Below are 19,837 nucleotides of genomic sequence, written 5' to 3' on the forward strand. Positions count from 1 at the left end.
GCCATGGATTCATTTCACGTCGACTAATCATTGCAGTTCTCATGCTCAGTTTGTATTGAAGTCTATCTGATTCAACAACCAAATATAGTGTTATATAAGTATAAGTGTTACGACCCCTCCTTTTCTGCCTGCAGTGGTGTCATTTGGTCACTTCCTGCAGCAGCTGGCAGCCAGGGAGGGTCATCAAGACAATATGGTGACACCTGGCTAGGCCTCCACTAAAAGCCTATAAATACCAGCCTGGACTCATTGTCTCTCTCTCTCTCTCTCTCTCTCTCTCTCCACATCTCTTCAGGTTCTAAGTTTCTCATTCATACACTCCATTCACTACTGATATATGTTGTTTAATGACGATAAAACAATTTTATTGGCACTTCCACCTGACTGGTCTCCTCTCCTTGTCACATGCTCTGAGCCAATTTGTGGCAGTAAGGAATTTTATTTGTACGTGACTTTTGGGAGATTTTCATCCGTTGTTAACCGTATTATTACTTAGAGCAGTTTTACATATGAATAAAGCGCCTGTGACATAAAATGCTACTGAGAGTTGCTGGCTAAGAGATGAGAGCAGCGAAAGAGGTGAACTGGGAAATGTTTGCCAATATCTGACCCAGGCCTCACACACACATGTACACAGGAACACTCACACGCCAGCTAATGTAGGCTTGTGTTACATGGCTGTTTGAGTGGTGCTCTTATTGATACAGATGTATTGGTCATTAAGTCAGTTAGGTTTGACTTCTCAGCCCGACTGCAGCCAAAGAAAATAACATCAGCGCTCTCTCAGAGAAATGTTCCACTCTCTATGGGTAGAAAGAACTACATTGTGGTGTTTTCAGATTACAGTCTGATATGTGTGTCTGTCTGCGTGTGTGTGTGTGTGTGTGTGTGTCACCTTAAACATGCTCCGTAATCTTCCATGTGGCTGGGAGAAAAGAGGAGTGTGAGCTTGTGTGCCTCACTGATATCAGATTTAAATCTCTTTTATGTCTCCTCTCCTCTCATCATCTTCTTTTTCCAAAATTAAAGGAATAGTTCCACATTTTGAGAAAATCACTTCTTTGCTTTTGTGCCAAGAGTTAGATGAAAAGACTGATACCACTTTCACATCTGTCTGTTTAATATGAAGCTGGAACCAGGAGACGTTAGCTTAGCTTAGTTTAGCATAAAGACTGGAAACGTGGGGGAAATGACCAGCCTGGCTATGACAAAATTAAATAATCTGCCTACTAGCACCTCTAAAGCAAAAGTAACATAACATCTGGTTTGTTAATCTGTACAAAAGTGTCAAAATAGCATGTTGTGGTTTTACAGAAGGTTATGTGCTGGGCTATTTCTCAGCAAGGTAACTTAACAGCGATGTCGAGACTCCAGGAAGAGTCCAGAAATAATCCAGCTGTAGCTTCATATTTAAGGGATAGATATGAGAGTGATATCAATCTACTCATCTAACTCTCAAAAAGAAAGCTAATCAAAATATGATATTAAATTCCATTTAATTATTTTAAAAGATGTTTTACAAAATGGCTAAAATAAATCTCTCTCCTCTATCTCCCGTTTTTTTCTCTCTCACTCTCTCTCTCTCTCTCTCTCTCTCTCTCTCTCTCTCTCTCTCTCTCTCTCTCTCTCTCTCTCTCTCAGTTGGAGGCGGAGTTAGCGCTGTGTGAGAGGGAGGGGGCAGAGCTACAGGAGTACGCCAACCAGGTCCTGCAGCAGATCGCTGACCGATGCCCCGACATTTTGGAACAGGTCGTCAACGCCCTGGAGGACAGCTGCTGACATTCACACACACACACACACACACACACACACACACACACACACACACACACACAAGCAAATACACCCTCATTAATAAGCTTACACATATGATTCATCATAAGCACACAAAGTCATTAAAAAGAAGCATGCAGCTCACATAACCTCCTGATTCACAAAATGAAATCTTGTGTCGGACATGAAGATGAAGGTTTTCTCTTGTTACCTGTTCATCTCTCTCTCTCTCATTTCATTTCCACAAAAGCTAAAGGAGAGTTTCCCTTCGAGGATCGTCAAAAAAAAAAAAAAAATCAAGTTGTTATTAAAAGAATTGTTCACTGTGTCTTTAGTCGCCATAATTTTGAATGAACGGCACCAGCTGATGGCACTGCTGTTCAGTCTTCAGTTCAAAGTGCTACGTTGGCATGCAAGTCCTTTGGAAATAGTTGATGTTTTTGAGACTTTTAATACTTATTTTCCTAACTATTCCAAAACAGAAGAAGCCTTCACTGCACTTACCATCTGTGACACTTCAGAGTGGCCATCTTGTGTCCTTCTAGGCAATCAGCAGTTGGACTTGTAACTTGATGTATTTTATGGGGGGAAAATATTTTCAAACTGTATAAAAGTGAGTTGCCAGGTTGTTTCTGATGCCAGTTTTACACGCTGTTGCCACATTATTGGATTGGTTCAGATCCGTGTGTTTATTTCAGCTGCCTTCGGTTCTTTACATCATTTGCTGCTATCTTTTTAACTTTTTAGTTTCTTTGTTTTTTTTTCCTCCCATTTCTTGTTTCTTTTATTATAGGCATCTGAGATATGAAAGGTCCCAAACTTGCAGATTATTTCACCAGTAATCTCCAGATAGATGTGTAAATTGTAAAGAGAGAAGTTGAATAAACAGAAATACTTTTTTTTTTGTCTCGGCTTAGGAATGCAACACTTTCATCTAATGTTTTTTTCCATTGCTGTTGAAATGCACAGACAGTAAATCTCGCAATACTCCCTTTATTAGAATATAACAAATATAGATGTTTTGTGTTTCTTTTTAACCTGAGAAAATATATTGAGCTATGGCGTCCATACTGAAATTACAAGTTCACTTACGAAATTCCTTTTTTTGTGACAATCCCTTTAAAATTAATATGAGGACAAATCTGAACTTGCTCATTTCCCCTTATTGAAAAATCTGTTTTTGTTTTCTTTCTTTCTTCTTTTGGGAGGGAGGGGATATAAAAATTATATATTTTTTTGCTTTTGGTAATATATATATATATATATAAAACACTAATCTTGTTTAATTGAAAATATTGTCATCCATTGTTTAGTATATTGCATAATGTGTCAAAATCTTTCTTTTGTGATGCAAGTAACCACAGATTTGTTAGATGAGCAGGAGACTGTTATTGGGAACGTATATTGCACCTACAGTATATAAGGCTCTGTGTCCACTGGGAGCATTTTTCCTCCAAATCAGTTTCTTGTTCTTGTTGTTTACAGTGGAAATGACACTCTGATGCATGTTTCCCACAGCACTGACAGCCTTAGCATGATATAAACGCTTAGAGCACAGAGCACTAGAGGTCCAAATTGTTTCAACTCAAAGCAAAAGCTACTCTAACAAGTTTTTGTAGACACAGTATGTGCTGAAACCATGAGTGGAGTTACCCACATGCAACTGTTTAGCTCTGCTTCCTGAAAAAGAAATAACAAGTGGACACAGAGCCTGAAGACAGGGATTTACACGGCACACACAAATCTGATTTTACACCTAGATCTGACCTTTAAAGAGGGCAAAAGTTTTCCAGTTTCTAAACACTGACTTATAACAGCTCTGAGCCCCATGGGTGTAAATAAGGAGTTTCATTTCACAACATCGGTCGTACAGTAAGAGAAGAAATGACCACCTGACGTTCAGTGCAGGCTGTTTGAATGTTTCCAGTTTGAAATTGCTGATGATTTGATTACTTCAGGGTTTGTGTGTCATTGTCCGAATAGTGAGAATCTCATTTTGAAATGAAACTGTCAGATATGAGCGAGTTTAAATCAAGTATTTTGTTGTCTGTTTTATAATGTTTTGGAAATGGTGAGGACAGGGACTCACTTTGACTTTGCTGTGGATTGAAAAATGGGAATGAAAGAATGGAATAAAATATGGATTTATCTTTACCTCGTTATGGAAGAAGTCTGTCTATATTTGTCTGTGTCAGTATTTTCTATCAGATATTTGTCAGTTACATACGGTTGCACATCCACAACATTTTGCCCAACACCTTTCTTTTCCCCACTCACACTGTCCCTTTGTCAAAGATCCCTCGAGACATGTTTTAAGATATATACAAAATCCTCTGCTTTGAATAATCATTTTAACCCCATATGGTTTTTCCCCAAAAAAGCTCAATTACCTCATTAAAATCATTAAAGTGACAACTCATCTTTATCCCTCATTTATTCTTCATTTCAAAAAGTTGAACTGCAGGGATGCGAGGTGTCTCCTACTTCACTGTAAAATCTTCAGAGGCTTCAAGTTTCCACATCACACTTGTGTAAGTTGCATACTGGACCAGGATTGGCTCCAAACTAGTTCATGGTCTTATGTACACCCCTTAAACTGAGAGAAACTTTCCACTTTCAGCAGATGAATGTGAAAACAGTCTTCTAGTGTCAAACACTGTACATACATCATTCTGCACAGTGAAGCTCAAATATCCAACTGAAGGAACAATACCTAAAACATTTTTTTCACTGGAAGGGGAATTCATATATGTATATGTTATGTCTTTAAGATAACTGTTATTCATACTTCTTTGTTAAAGTCCCCCTCCACCCAAAAACATGTTTTTCTTGTTCCTTCAGTTGGATTTTTGAGCTTCGCTGTGCAGAATGATGTATGTGCAGTTTGACACTCGAAGGCTGTTTTCACATTAAGCTGCTAAAAGTGGAAAGTTTCTCTGCTCTCATTGAAAATCTGATTATAAGGTGCGGGCCTACGAGCATGATTTGTGACATCACAGCTAGTTTGGAGCCAATCCTGGTCCAATATTTAACTCATACTCACATGTGTGATGTGGAAAAAGTGAACACTGAGAATGGACTTTACAGACAAGAAATGAAATATATTTGCGTATCAACAGTATGGGGTTTGTTTGTTGGTTAGTTTTTCTGAATGAGGGAGAAGGATTAAATGACATTTTGTGATTTTAAAGTGGTAATTATATTTTTTGTGGAAAAAACAAACCAGACACATAATTATTCCTAGCAGAGTATTTATATGTGGCTTAATACATATCTGGAGGAGATAAGTAGATAAGTTACGCTGGCCTAGTGTCCTTGTAAATGCAGCTACAGGTCGGGACTATGGCAGCTATGGAGAAAACACGTAGAACTGGGTCTGGGTTTGTCTGTGGTGGGGCTCAAATTAACCCCTTCCATCAATTATAAATCCAGTTTAAGGGCAAATGATACAGAAAAATCTGTCCATACATTTTCGGACCTTCCCTTTCCTTCTTTCTCACTATCTCCTCCTTTCACATGCAGACATAAACTGTCTCTTATCTTGTCACCAGTGGTTTATTTTCCTACCCTCCCACAATAATGACATTACTCCATACTCCAGGCTTCCCTATCTAGACCAGTATCCTTTGGAGAGGCCTCATCCTGTTCTAGTTCTTAACCACACACTAGCCACACCATTACAGTCATTTCTAATGGCCAACGACTCATCCTGAAGTCCAGTGTTTCCAACAGCCTGGACTCAAATCAGATTTATGCCTCGCATAGTTGAAACTTGACATGTTTAGTAACTTAAACTGGTTTTTGGTGCCAAATAGAAGGATGAAGGAAACATTTTAGGACAGAAAGAGGGTGAATGCAGCTGATTAATGACACAGAGTGTCGACTCTGTGGAAAGTGCCCTACATTCACACTTCCTTTTGGATCATGCATATGGCAGCAGCTTGGTGTAATGAATTGTGAGGCTCATTCAACTAGAAAACCCTGGTTTAAAGGCCCCGCCCAGTTCAGCTGACCTTGAACCTCAACCCTTACCTTTCACCTCCCCTGTGAAGGATTTCCCCTAGCATAGTTCAAACAAGCATCAGGTTGTTAGGCCTGTACTGTTTTTCACTCAATAAAACCTATCAAACACCACTGAGAGCCGACTACTTGACAGTCTGTAAATGCAGCATATGTGCGGGTGTTTACCGTCACATATGGCAACGCTTTGTGTCTGTCCGTGTGTCCGTACCTAGGTTTGCACAGAGGATCAGCTCTGCTTTCTCCATCTACTGTCCTAATAAAAGGCAGTGGAGGGAGACAGGCGGAATGGACAGAGCGAGAAAGAGGCGGAGGGAAAGAGAAACGCATGTATGACTCCCTGATTTATGTGATGGAGAAAGAGAGAGAGGGTGGGAGAGACAGATAGGAAAGAGTGGAGACACAACCCACTGAGCACCAGACATCATTCATCTTCTTGTCTCTGCTGTAACTCTTCCGTAGCTCTGAATCTCTTTGACCTGTGTGTGACACAGTTTCAGAACAAGCAGTAAGTGCATGTTACGTGTTTAAACATCAGAAATATTAATCCAAGAAGTTCATATGTAAAATATTCCCACAAAACTTAATCTAAAATGGAGACATCCTTTAAGTTTCAGGTTTTACAGTAAGCTCCAGCCTTGATTTTGCCCTATCTGCATGACATTACTCACTTGGGGGCTTAAAATGTCTTTTTAAAATGTAATTTCTGCATCATATATATCTTTTCAGCCGTTTGACTGAAGTTGAATCACAGCTGGATTCACTTGTGGGCTTAAAATCAAGTCCTGAGTTGTGTCCCAATTCCTCACCACATATTGATATTGATCATGTTTTGAGTTCGTAGTGGGTTCATACTAGAAAAGTGACAAAATACACTAATATACTTGACTATTATTTTTGAGTCTGCTGTTAAATGACTCTCAACATGCATCATGCAAAGGACTTTTGGGAGCCACAGAAACATGTTGCTTACTCTAGAACTGAAAAAGTGAATGAATTGATCTGTGGATGTATGGAAAATTAGTCTGTAATCATTTTGATAGTCAGTATAATCAAAATCATTTCACTCATCAAGCAAAAATGCCAAACATGACTTGGTTTCAAATGTTTTATAAAATTGTAGATTATTAGGGTTTGGGTTGTTAGTTGGACAAAACAAGCAAATTGAGGAAGGCAACTTGAGCACTGGGAAATTGTGATTGGTATTTTCTGGTATTTTATAGTCCAAACGGTAGCTTTATTGACAGTAATGTAGCAATAATCTTGTATAAAGCAGAAAACTCTTTCTACACTAACTGCAGAAACATAATAATCAGCATTAAGCATATGAGGTATTCAGTATACTGTCTATGGGTGGAGGTTTCCACACAGGAAACTGTACTTCGGAAACTATTCTTATCCATAAGTACTTGTGTTTTAGACTTTGTGCAATGATTTTCTCATGATATACACTGTTTTTGGGTGTCTCTGTCTCTCTCTCTCTCTCTCTCTCTCTCTCTCTCTCTCTCTCAAACACACACACACTAACACTGTTTGCAGAGATCCAGTGTCAATAAGATTGCACTGATACTGGTGATTTACAACAGAAGACACATAGATGTCCTTGTGATAATGTGTGTTTGTGTATCTCCATACAGTGTAACTTGTTTCTCCATATATATATATATATATACAGTATATTATGTTATATATAGAGGAGAGCTGAGACACTTGAGGAACCAGGAGGAGAAATAAAAAAGTGAGTGACTGCAGAGGAAGTGGGGAGGGCTTGCTTTGGCTTTGAGACGATGTGGTTTCAATCATCACACATCACATCACACATGACTGAAAAGAAAAAGAACGGGAGAGTGATGGAGAGAAAGAGAAACAGAGAGAGAGGGAGGGAGGGAGAGAGGGAGGGAGGGAGGGCTGAGACCAAAACAAACAGCAGCTCAAATTAAAACACACATTCAGGCTATATTACATATTCTCAAGCTAAATAATTCATGATCTCAGCGCGGTTTGGTGGCATAAACTTGTTTCTTGTTGGTTTTGAGGATATTTTTACTTTTGCATACAGATTTTGCTTTATTGTCTCTAATAAATGGTTTGTGAAGTAATCAAGTTGCTGTCCTGTAGTTTGGGGTGAATGAGGGGAAGGATGGGTGGGTGGAGAGAACTGGCGAGATGGAAGCGACAGAAGGAGTCAGTGAGCAGTAGGAAAAACTTTTGAGAGGAAATAAAAACAATGTGAGAGGAGTGGAGATCCTAAAATAAGCTGTTAGCCACTGACAGCCCAAACATCCAGCAACACTGATGACATTTTCCTCTTCTCTCCCCCCCTCCTCCTTCATCTCGCCACTTGTGTGACTTTTCAGAGAAAATTTCTCCTAAGCTGCCGTGTCCCCACAAAAGCGAGGGAGGATTAAAGTTCACAGTCAACCACGTTATGATGTTTTTACTGTAATGCAACCAAACTTACGTCAAAAGCACAAATGAACTTTGATGACCTCAGATGTCAGGATGGCCGAGCGGTCTAAGGCGCCAGACTCAAGGGATGACTCCTTCCTGAGCAAAGGGACTTCTGGTCTCCACATGGAGGCGTGGGTTCAAATCCCACTCCTGACAGAGTTTTTAACTGCAGGATTCATCTCAGTTAAATGATAAAACATCTGTAAGACAAGTTATGTATGTACATGTAGTAGTCTTCCGTCTGACCTGTGAAAGTTACATCATACTGGGCCAACTGCACAGGTGGGTTGTATCATTCACATAATAATGCTATATCATTAATATAAGTGGGGGGCAATATGAAGCAGCTAAATTGAGTTGATACATGAATCTGTCAGCACTGTTGCTAAATCATGTAAATCCTGCAAATGAAAAACAATCTTTAGAATTTTTAATAAATGGTAAATCATACTGCAAGTAAAAAAGATACTTCATTTGGGGTCGAATTCACAAACACTCTTATTTTACATCAACTGTCAGGATGGCCGAGCGGTCTAAGGCGCCAGACTCAAGGTATGACTCCTTCCTGAGCAAAGGGACTTCTGGTCTCCACATGGAGGCGTGGGTTCAAATCCCACTCCTGACAGAAGTTTTGTCCTTGTAATTTTATTAAGCAGAGTTTTCCCTGAATAGAAAACATGACAACACATGAAGTAAATGGAATAAAGGCTAGTTTCAGCATTTTTCAAGTCAGGTACCCATATTACTTTTTTTAATTATTATTGTTTTAATGTAATCATCCCTCCTGTTCATACTTACTTACTTGGGGACAAAATCCACAATCACCCATCTGTGCAAAAATGTATTAAAAAGTTGATTTGAAGCTAATATGAAGCTTCAGCCATCCTACTATTTGCTGTCTTTTTAGTGCCAAATCCATTCATTTTGTTGCTATACTTTCACTGAAACTGGACAAGGAAACACTGTCAGACACTAAGATGGAAATATGTTGAATATATCTTTATTTGACTAACTCATATCTCTTCAGCCACTTTACAGATACACTTTAAATACAGTCTTGCTCTAAACAGGGACTGTGGATTTTGTCCTTTGTCACTGAGTTCATTTGTAGGGGATCATTTTACTGTCAGTATGAACACAAGGAATGATTACCTGACTGTTGTTTTAAGACGGATCTATATCCTACTTGACCAACAACAATAACTGCACGTGAGCTGTATTAAGCTAATTGTCGCCGTGTCAGGAATAAAATAAGACTGACATGTTTTAAATGTTAGATGGAAAGAATTAAATCATTTACTAAAAACACGACTAAGTGAGTTCTGTGAGTTCCTCGCTGCGTCATTTAAATTTCAGTTGTCAGGATGGCCGAGCGGTCTAAGGCGCCAGACTCAAGGATTAACTCCTTCCTAAGCATTGGGACTTCTGGTCTCCACATGGAGGCGTGGGTTCAAATCCCACTTCTGACAAATGTTTTGCACCCATGATTCATCCCTGTTGTCTGGTACTGATAGAGGGACACACTTCTCTCATCTCCTGTTTCTCTCTCTCTTTCTCTCTCACTCTCTCTCTCTCTCTCTCACACACACACACACACACACACACACTCCCCTGCAGCGGGGTTGCAGGCGGGCAGTTTCCACACTGGAGCGGAGCGGAGCAGTCAGACGGTTCACACACAAACAGTGAGTGAACTTCAGGGCTCTTTTGTTTCACACAGGCTCAAAACTTCTCGCTCGTGTTTCTCGACGCGTAAAACTTTGGAGATCACTCTCCCTCCTCCTTCTCCTCCTCCTCCTCCTGCTCCTCTCCCCCTCCTCTTTCTCCCCCCCCCCCCCTCTGCGTGCGTAATTTGTTGGAGAGCTTTTGGAAACTTGTGATGGTCGTGAAGAAATCTCACTTTATTTCTGACACCTGTTGCTGAGGACACAGCGCGCGCACACACGTACACAAACTAAGAGCGTGTGCCACTACTTTTTCAGGTCATGTTTGCGCTCTTACATGACTAGACGAGACTTTTTTGGTGGCTGACAGGTCCACGGATCGCCGGGGTCTTCCTTATACTTCTGTGTATTCTTATAAATCAACTTTTTTGTGACTCTCAAAGACTTTGGTGTGGTGTCTTGTGTGTGTTGAGGTGATCGAGCAACAGAAGGAAGGGCGGTTATTGTGTCAAAATAGGCGTCAAACTTTGGAAAATCTGTGAACGCTGCGGGGCAGTCTACTGTGGCTAAAAACACCGATCTGTCTGCAAGTTGGCAGCCGCACACAGTCACACTTTTCGGGGCTTGAGCGCTTCGGATGGTGGGAGGAGAAACTTTTCTTGGACAGCTGAGCAACAACTGGGATCAAACACAGCAGAGCAGAGCAGGTAAGAAATACAAAGATTTTATAATGTTTTGAAAAATAAAGAGAGGATACCACCAAGTATAAAAATGCTACAGGAATACCATATAAACTATTATAAATGGGGACTACAACCTAACTGATTTTTCTGTTATATAGGCTACTAATTTATTCGAGTCGTATGTGGTTGTTCCATGTTATTTGAAACTTTTTCGCAGTTCTTTTACTCTAACATCTGTGTCCTAATTAGTTTAAGAAGTGGACCTTCACAGGAGGATTTGATTTAAATACAGTGTTGAACTTGAACACTGATTGTTGAGTAAAACTTGGGCTCAGAACAGGTTCTAAACATCTGAAGTCAATGAGAGAAACTTGCTTTAAACTTCTCCACCGGCTTTGGACTGAGCTCCATTTGAACTTGGAGACGTTTTGTCCCCACAATGTTTCCGTTGTCACAGTCTACTTGCAGAATGGGCTTATTTCATGACAGTGGTGAAATGCAATGTGTGTGTGTGTGTGTGTGTATGTGTGTGTCTGTGTGTGTGAAGGCTGCCCTCTCGCTTTGCGGTGGAGACCAGGACTATTTTGGTCGAAATGTTGCACAAATGTTTCTCTCAGCAGAGAGAAGCTGCTCTGCCTTCATCTTGGCCAGAGGCTGTTATTGCATCTAACTGCACACTGAAACAAGTCTGTAGGAATCAGGATCTCTTTATTTTAAATACACACAGATGTCCTAGTGACTCTAGTGTTGGATCTCATTCTTGGGAACCTACATTTATGGAAGGAAACGTAATATAACAGGTATGTATTCTAATATATGTGGATGTACTGTGCACAATAGGTGGCAGCTACAGGTCAGAGGTCACTAATGCAAACAAAATATTAATAGCATGGAGCCAAAAATGCATAAAAGTCCTAAACTTTCAAGGAGTTTCGGCATTTTTTAAAACGTTTGAGTCTAAAGAGATCCAATGTAAAGATGTTTGTGCTGGTATTATAAGTTCAATATGTCACATTTTAAAATCTTATTTAGAAAACACAAAAACTCAACTGTAATGTTATGTACGTATGGGATTTCTTGTTTTTCCCATGACTGTTAAGGGTTTTAAATTGTGTCTATGTTCAGTACGTACAGTCATAAAGAATGGTTCCAGATATTTAAAGTAACTAAATAGTTTGTGAACAGGTAATTTCATAAAGAAGGAGTTTGCGTTGGTGTGGGTGTGTTTTACTGCATTGAGTAATGGGATGACCTAGAAGACTAACTTAGGTTTTATGGTGACCTTTGACCCCAGTTCATCTCAGTAGACTCACACACACCATTACGATCCCATGAACTACTTAAGGGTTAGGAAGTGTGTCAGATCCAGACTTTTTTTTTAAATGTAAAAACAGGGGTCATTGAGTTTTTTAAAAAAAACCCCAAAGGCTTAATTTATTCACGCACTGTCATTAACACTGATTGATCCTTCTCAGAGGAGGCAAAGGCATGTAGACTATGACCAAAAAAACACAAGTAAGCCTAATTTTAGTAAAAACATTTTTTATTCACCATGATACTTTATAGAGTCACATTTATTTAACTTGAAAAAAAAGATGTCTTAGTTGTTTTTTTGTGTGATTCATTTCAACTTTTCCACCCATTTTCTTGTTTGTGAAAGGAGGACGTAGCAGAGGGGGGAAAAAAGTACATGTCTCAGTCTGTCATCGCGTCTGAAAGCAGAATATCAGATTCATTTTCAACATGCGATGGCTGCAGAGAGCCGAGGTCGTCTCTGGTGGTGACGTCTCCGGTTCACTTTGCACTTTTATGGTTGTAAGTCTGAAACCCACATGAGCTGTGGACCGGACTGACAGAAGGGCTGATAAACCCTGCAACAGGAGAGGAAGTCTGTGTGTGTGTGTGTGTGTGTGTGTGTGTGTGTGTGTGTGTGTGTGTGTGTGTGTGTGTGAGAGAGAGAGATAGATAGTAATGTTAGATGTGTAGATAGAGGTGGTGAAAAGTGTTGCTGTCAACAAGTTAGCCATTAGAGAGAGATAATCTTTCTTCCTCCTCCCCTCCCTGTCTACCCAGTCAACTTCTGTTCTTTCTCTTCCCTCCCTCTCTCGCTGCTTCATTCATGACGTTATTTTTCTGTATGTGCCAGTTATCATTTCTCTTTCTTTACAAACTTCTCTCTCCTCAATTTTCTGTCACTCTGATTTCATGTTGGATCAGATGTTATGGTGTGTATGTGTGTGTGTGTGTGTGTGTGTGTGTGTGTTAGGATTTTAATTTTCTCATATCAGTTTTAAAAATTTACATCTGAACAAGCAGATTTATTTTTTACCCCCTCCCCCCAAAAAAGGAAAGATTTGTTTCTCACAAGGATGGTTCAAACACTTTTCAGGTTTATTTCCCTTCATTCATTCCTCTTCCAACTTGTCTCAACTGTCTCTGTAGTATCAAGTAAAAAAAATTGCCTAAATCTAAAAACAATAACAGATTGTTGTGGCCACAACATCAAACAGTCCCCCCAGAGGTAAATGTGTCTAGGTACATTATTCTTGGAATTTTCTCATGTCTTTTTTTTGCATACCTCTGTCTGCTTGTCTGCCCTCCAACTACTGAGAAAGACCTTTTCTTTAACTAAACACTGAAGTGCTGCTTGAGTGTCTTGTCCCTCGGGACTCGGTAATTAGGGAAGGGGAGTAAGTGTGTGTGTGTGTTTCCACACCAGACATTTGAGAAGATGGGATGTCTACAAGCATCAATGAATTCTCAAGGTCATTCGAGAGTGTTTTGTGAAGTGTGTGTGTGTGTGTGTGTGTGTGTGTGTGTGTGTGTGTGTGTGTGTGTGTGTGTACGTTTGTCCTGTGTGTTCAGGCACAATAGATTAGGGAATGTTTTTTAATTTAACAACCCTCGGAAACTGACTATTCACTGTGTGAATGTGTTTGCATTTCTTTGTCTGTCTCTGTGTGTCTGTGTGTGGAGGAGGTCTTTAACACTGGATGTGTTACATGTGTGTATTTTAACCCCATGGGAGCACTAATGGCCTCTCACACACACACACACACACACACACAGACAGACGGTGGTCCCTGTGAAGAGGATGGCCTCTCCAGCTCTTCAGTTGAAGAGCCAGTATTTTAAACTCTGGTATCTGATTGGTTGACTGGAATCCTGGGAATTCCTCCCAGGACAGTGTATGACAGCAGCCTGCTTAACCCCTCCACCTCTTTTGTGTGTGTTTGTATGTGTGTGTGTCTGTGTGTGTGTGTGTGCGCGCGCTGTTATTTGCATCTATTAAGTTACTTTGGTGTGCTGTATGACGGCACTGACTCGGCAGAGCGGTCTGTTTTAAATATTTCAGTTAAGGTGTAAATCCACATTTTGCTAAATCTTTGAATCAATCAGTTGATAATGCTCTGATTTGACATGTATTGTTGAACACACTCCACCAGGCTCTCCATATCATGGAAACAGTCTTCAGGAAACTCGAAACTCATTGTAGACGTATTTCTTCAAATCACTTTCATGTTACAAAAACACCAATATGCTAACATGCACATTCAATTTTAAACACACATTTCAAGTTTATCAAAGAGATAATGTTTGTGTTCTGTTCCCATGGCAGTTTCTAATTTTGAGAACACACATGTTGAGGTGCTGTTCACTGTAAGTTTTAACACAAGTCAAAAAGTAGTTAGATTAGTGTTATTATTGTTATTATTAGCAAATGATCACTAAATAAGTTTTGTATGTATAATAGGAAATAGTTGAAAAGTCAGGCAATTCATCCTGAGAGGAAGATGAATGGTCTGTGCAAAATGTCCCTCCCATTCATCTAATAGTTATTGAGATTTTTGATTCAGAGTGGGAGATGAACCAACCAATATCACCATCTCATAACCACAAAAACAATGGATGGATGGATAGTCTCTCTATTATCTCTCTTAATATACACTAACATGTTTGAGCTACTTGCAAACCAACTGTAATGCAAGTTGACGGCTTGACTCAGAGGAGCAGCATGCTCTTTGAGGCTGGTCCTTTTGTTTGTGTGTGTGTGTGCGTGTGTGTGTGCGCGCACAGTGTGGCCATGCAGTACTCATTATGGTCAAGTACTGTGTGTGTATGCATTTCTGCATGTATGTGTGCACTCCAAATGTGACCCTGCGGTATTCGTTACGGTGTCTGTGCTCAGCATTCTCGACGCCTGCACGTGTGTGTGTGTGTATGTCTGTGTGTGTTTTGGGGCTTTCTGGGCCGGTGGTTCGGGGCTATGTAGTGATGTCATCGGGGCGGCAGGGTGGGGTAACATGGGGTTAGAGTTTGGCAGAGGTCCTGACTCCAGCAGCCCTCAAAATCTGTGTCTGACCAATAAGTATGTGACTGTCCCTGCTTGTGTGTGTGTGTGTGTGTGTGTGTGTGTGTGTGTGTGTGTGTGTGTGTGTGTGTGTGTGAGAGAGATATGGTCAGTGGTAGTGGTCACCAGCTGTATGCTAGCAATGTCCTACACTAATAGTAAAAGTGGTTTATTGGACACTTTATAGAGCCTGAAACCGTTTTATAAATCCGGCAGGCTGGTACAAGGGGACAGTCACAGACCAAATGGCCGCAAGCCACACAGCATCAGACCAAAGCAGCTGCAATTACAGAGCAGCACTGTGTCCAAGCTAACCTCTTCTGACCGCTGACTTCATTTACATGAAATCCAGTATTCTAACTCGATAATGACAGCAAGAAATTCCCTTAACCATGCAAGGCTATTGTTCTTTCACAAAGAACAAAAGATACAGAGTAAAGTCAGATTTCATCTGTATTTTCTAACAACATGTACATACTCCTGTCAAATGCACAGATGGAGCTTCAAATTGACTTCTTCCTTTTTTTTTTCATTTCTTGTATTTTTTAGTATTGATATCTGACTCTGATGGTAGTCATAGTTATGATAGAGGAGGTGCTGTAAGGCCAGATTGTATCAGGCTACTATATATTACATTTACAGTTGTCAGTTTAGCAGGTACATCTGAGTCAAAATGACCCAGCAATAAATCCTGCCTTCACAAACTTCGCAATGTTGAATTTAGTTGATTTTTAGTTTTTAATATTTATGGTCAGTTTGGTACCTCTAGTTTGTGTTGATGTTGAAATGTGCCATTATACTGGGAGGTGTTTCTAATATTTTGTCCACCTACTTATGTCAGAGTAGGCTAACAAGTTAAAGGTGACAACCAAGTTTATATTCTTTGGAGCAGATAAAGGTCAGATTTCATGTTTTTAGAAGGGAATTTAGCTGCTGCCTGCTCTCGTTTTAATGTAAATTTGCTTTACTTATTAAGCTGTTTAAATGTTTAAATGTTTAAAATGGCATTTAATGTAATTTTTTGACAGGAATGCCTTGTTCAAAATGTGTCATACAAGTAAAGGTATTATTCAGTTATAAGACATGAGAAGGTTAGTATAGTATAGTGAGTCCAGTCCAGCTGCTTGCTTTGTCTCACTTAAAAGGCTTGAAGCACAGTGGCTCTAGTTTCTTAAACACTGCCATAAAGGTAGCAACGTGGCTGAAAGATTGGCTGGATGTTGAATATTTGAAAATTCTAAGATTGCAATGTAATGAGAAGAACATTCAGACATTATATGGGGAATAAGAATGTACAGTCCCTAAAAAGAGCATTATCAATCTTCTTCCCTCTTCTCTTCTCAGTGGCCCCATGATCCAGTGCTGATAAAACTATCAACAGCGCACCTGCACTGGGCTGGAAAGCTGACACGCACAGACACACACAGACACAGACACACACACACACACACACACCACCAGCTACAGTTGAACACAAACTCAAACAGATGGGGACAAGAATCTTATTTAGTACATGCTCACTTCAATCTACTCTCCTTTGCTTTTAACTGTCTCTCTGTCTAACTTTGTCCATTTCCATCGCTTTTCATACTTCCCTGTTTTCTCACCATATCTCTGATGCTTGTAGTTCAGCCTCCAAATGCTGTCTTTCCTGCGTTTGTGTGGTAGTGATGATACGATACTGATAGAGATCACGCAAAAGTCTATCAGTCTAACAGTCTAGCTTGTTACATCTTAATCAGAGACCAGTTTCAGCTATAAACAAATATATCTAGATATCAAAGACGCTTTTGAATGTCTTGTTTTTAAATCCCCCCACTTAAAAACCCCAGCACCTGCCGAGGGGCTCGATCCTACGACCCTGAGATTAAGATTCATGCTCTACTGACTGAGCTAGCCAGGCTTGTCTAACGTATTACCTCACACTCAAAAACCAATATGGTCTTTTAAGTTCACAGTCAGACTTTTGACTGACTTTTAGATCATTTCAATGTTTCAGGAACAATACGACACACACCTACAGTATATCTGCATCTTCAGTGTCATGCTGAAGGGTATTTAAACAGACGCTCATCCAGAATGTTTTCAGAACTTTTCCAGAGTTGTAGCAGTGTAACTTGGTGCTGTTGCTCTTTGAAAACGTCAACAGGCCGAAGAGAGCATAATGTTATATTTGGCTACTGAATACAGTATGTGCTATTCAATACTTTCCTTTCTCCCTGTTCCATCTTTGAAGTGCTGCTCTAAAACATCAAAATCCATTGAGGGGCTTAAAGTTACAACGTTGAGATTGAGTGTCTTGATTTCTGCAAGTTGAGTAACTGGTATAGTGTGTGTGTGACATGGGGATACAATTGTGTGTTTTTGCACATTGTTCCAATCTATGGCTGCAGCAAACAGGAGTAACTAACCAAATGTTGTTTTTGTTTTGGAAACATTCAACAGGATATGATGAGCAGAACAGGTGTAGTTTGCAGCATGTGGAAGGGGTAGGGGGATACAGACCAACAACAACTGATTCTAACATGAATGCCCCTATTGTTCATGATGTAGTTATTCTTTGCATTGCTGTAAAACACCAGCGCCCAACGTGGGGCTCGAACCCACGACCCTGAGATTAAGAGTCTCATGCTCTACCGACTGAGCTAGCCGGGCTTGTCTGGCATATGTTTTACTCTCAAAAACCATAATTGTCATTTAATTACACAGTCAGTCATTCTCTTAGATCATTTATATTTCAAGGCCAGTGCAACACACATCTGTATCTGCATCCTCAGTGTTGCTGGAATTTAAAATAGAGATCATAGATAAACTGACGTTCATCCAGAATGTTTTCAGAACTTTTCCAGAGTTGTAGCAGTGTAACTTGGTGCTGTTGATCTTTGAAAAAGTCAACAGGCCAAAGAGAGCATAATGTTATATTTGGCTACTGAAGATGTGCTATTCAATACTTTCCTTTCTCCCCGTTCCATCTTTGAAGTGCTGCTCTAAAACATCAAACCCCATTGAGGAGTTGAAAGTTAGAACTTTGAGATTGAGTGTCTTGATTTCTGCTAGCTGAGTAACTGGTATAGAGTGTGTATAGTGCCACACTAAGCCGCCATGGCAAGTCACAGACTATCAATAGCAACTGATTTAAACATGTTCTCAAAGGTAGTTTGGTCTTACATTGTCAAAATCCAGATTTTTGGAGGCAGAATTAAGGATGGATCTGTAAAATCCCCTATATAGCACATACTTTTCCACATTTAACTCAGTGATACTATGGACTGTTGTCAGATATTGCTTCATAGTTGTTACACTGGGAGTAACTGTTCAAAACATCAGCGCCCAACGTGGGGCTCGAACCCACGACCCTGAGATTAAGAGTCTCATGCTCTACCGACTGAGCTAGCCAGGCTGTATGCTATTTCATGGAGAATACTAAAATCGAGTAATTTGCTACAGTTCTAATAATAATTTGAGCTAGAGTAAACTGGTGATCTTCACACTCTACTGAGCTGTGTTGACAGAGGCAGACTTCTTATGTATCAGTGGTTTGATCCTCTGCTTTGTGAATCAGAAAGTTGGCTTGGTTTGAACTTCAGACTTCTAATTTGACATGCAGGTGTTAATGTGGTGGGGGTTTTTTTTGTTCACAGTAATTCACTTCCTGCTATATGACCTCAGATGGCTTGATGGGGTTTGGGCGTTGGCTGTGTGTCCTGCGCCCTCCTGCCGTGTTGACCCATCATAAATCACTTCACCCCGTCACTGTCAGCCAGTTAAAACACAGCAATGAATGAAGCTGTTCAAATCAACAGGGTGGTCCTCTATACACATGCGCACGCACACACACACACACACACACACACACACACACACACAGATGAAAGCGTGCTATTTCACACATTTTTCAGAGGTTGAGTATGTTCATTGCAGAGGCAGCAGTTTGGCAAAAACAGGTGATAGTTTGTGTGTGTTAAGGGGATTGAAAGGGACAAGAATGAAACACAGTCAAAGTCCAGAGGCAGAGAAAGACAGGATGAAGGTAACAGAAGAGCAATAAGGACATTTAGTCAGATGAGAGGAAACGCTGCCTCTTACTGGTCATCATCTGCTACTACAACAGATCAAAGAAAACAGAGAGGAGACACCAAGAGTGAATGTAGTTGAAATATTTGTGTCTTACATACTTCTGTCTTCATATTTCTCTTTTTTACTCTATCTCTGTCTTCCTGCCGCTATGTGGAGAATATAAATAACACTTTGAAATAAACTGCAGGGGAAATATAGTATGTAAAGTGTTACAGTCTGACAGTGTCTGTATTTGAGTTTCAAGGAAACACATTAGCAACTAAAAAGGCTCCTCACTTTATGTTTCTGTGCTTTTCTGTGTTTTTGTGATTTTTTTTCCCTCTCATCTTTCGGCTTCTTCTGATTCCTCTCTTGTCTTTCCTGTCTTTACCACTGCTCAGTGTGTGTTTGTTAGGAAGGGTGTACAATATAATGAGATTCCCAGCGCCCAGGTGCTTTCTAGATAATTACTAAGTGTTTTTTCCTGTAGCCAACCCCTCTGAACTGAAGCAATACTGAATCTGTCAACACATACACACACACTCATGGAAGGGGGGAGGAGAGGGAAAGAGAGAGAGAGAGAGAGAGAGAGAGAGACCATCAAATTAAATTTATTCCCACTATCTTGTTTCTGATTGCGAGCTAGCCACTCTCCTGTCCTCTCTAGCTTCTTAGATTTTTTATTTTAATCTTGTCAATTCTGTTTGTCTTTTTCTCTTTCACTTTTCTCTTCCTCACTTTGTCTTCCTTTCACTTTCCTTTCCCCATTTTCTCCAACCGACCATCCTTACCTCTCTCTATCCGTACTCTATCTCGACTGCAGTGTGCGTGTGTGTGTG

General features: G+C 40.2%; 1 protein-coding gene and 5 non-coding genes across 7 annotated transcripts in view; 4 read left to right on the top strand and 2 right to left on the bottom strand.

Annotated features, from left to right (window-relative positions):
* Positions 1-1,905, top strand: part of LOC128385217 (ELKS/Rab6-interacting/CAST family member 1-like) — a 123,862-nt gene extending 121,957 nt beyond the window's left edge. For both annotated transcript variants that reach the window (XM_053344069.1, XM_053344070.1), the window contains one exon: positions 1,642-1,905. In XM_053344069.1, the coding sequence (XP_053200044.1) occupies positions 1,642-1,779 (138 nt within the window). In that variant the 3' untranslated portion in view covers positions 1,780-1,905. The remainder of the gene's footprint in view (positions 1-1,641) is intronic.
* Positions 1,906-8,289: 6,384 nt separating this feature from the next.
* On the top strand, positions 8,290-8,400 carry trnal-caa (transfer RNA leucine (anticodon CAA)). The gene is made up of 2 exons: positions 8,290-8,327; positions 8,355-8,400. It is a non-coding gene; the product is annotated as a tRNA-Leu (tRNA).
* Positions 8,401-8,758: 358 nt separating this feature from the next.
* Positions 8,759-8,869, top strand: trnal-caa (transfer RNA leucine (anticodon CAA)). The gene is made up of 2 exons: positions 8,759-8,796; positions 8,824-8,869. It is a non-coding gene; the product is annotated as a tRNA-Leu (tRNA).
* A 733-nt stretch (positions 8,870-9,602) lies between these two features.
* On the top strand, positions 9,603-9,713 carry trnal-caa (transfer RNA leucine (anticodon CAA)). Its single transcript has 2 exons — positions 9,603-9,640; positions 9,668-9,713. It is a non-coding gene; the product is annotated as a tRNA-Leu (tRNA).
* Positions 9,714-17,524: 7,811 nt separating this feature from the next.
* trnak-cuu (transfer RNA lysine (anticodon CUU)) lies at positions 17,525-17,597 on the bottom strand. Its single transcript has one exon. It is a non-coding gene; the product is annotated as a tRNA-Lys (tRNA).
* Positions 17,598-18,269: 672 nt separating this feature from the next.
* trnak-cuu (transfer RNA lysine (anticodon CUU)) lies at positions 18,270-18,342 on the bottom strand. The gene has a single exon. It is a non-coding gene; the product is annotated as a tRNA-Lys (tRNA).
* Positions 18,343-19,837: the final 1,495 nt, after the last annotated feature.

Source organism: Scomber japonicus, chromosome 23 (assembly GCF_027409825.1).
Source record: "Scomber japonicus isolate fScoJap1 chromosome 23, fScoJap1.pri, whole genome shotgun sequence".
NCBI classification, from domain to species: Eukaryota; Metazoa; Chordata; class Actinopteri; order Scombriformes; family Scombridae; genus Scomber; species Scomber japonicus.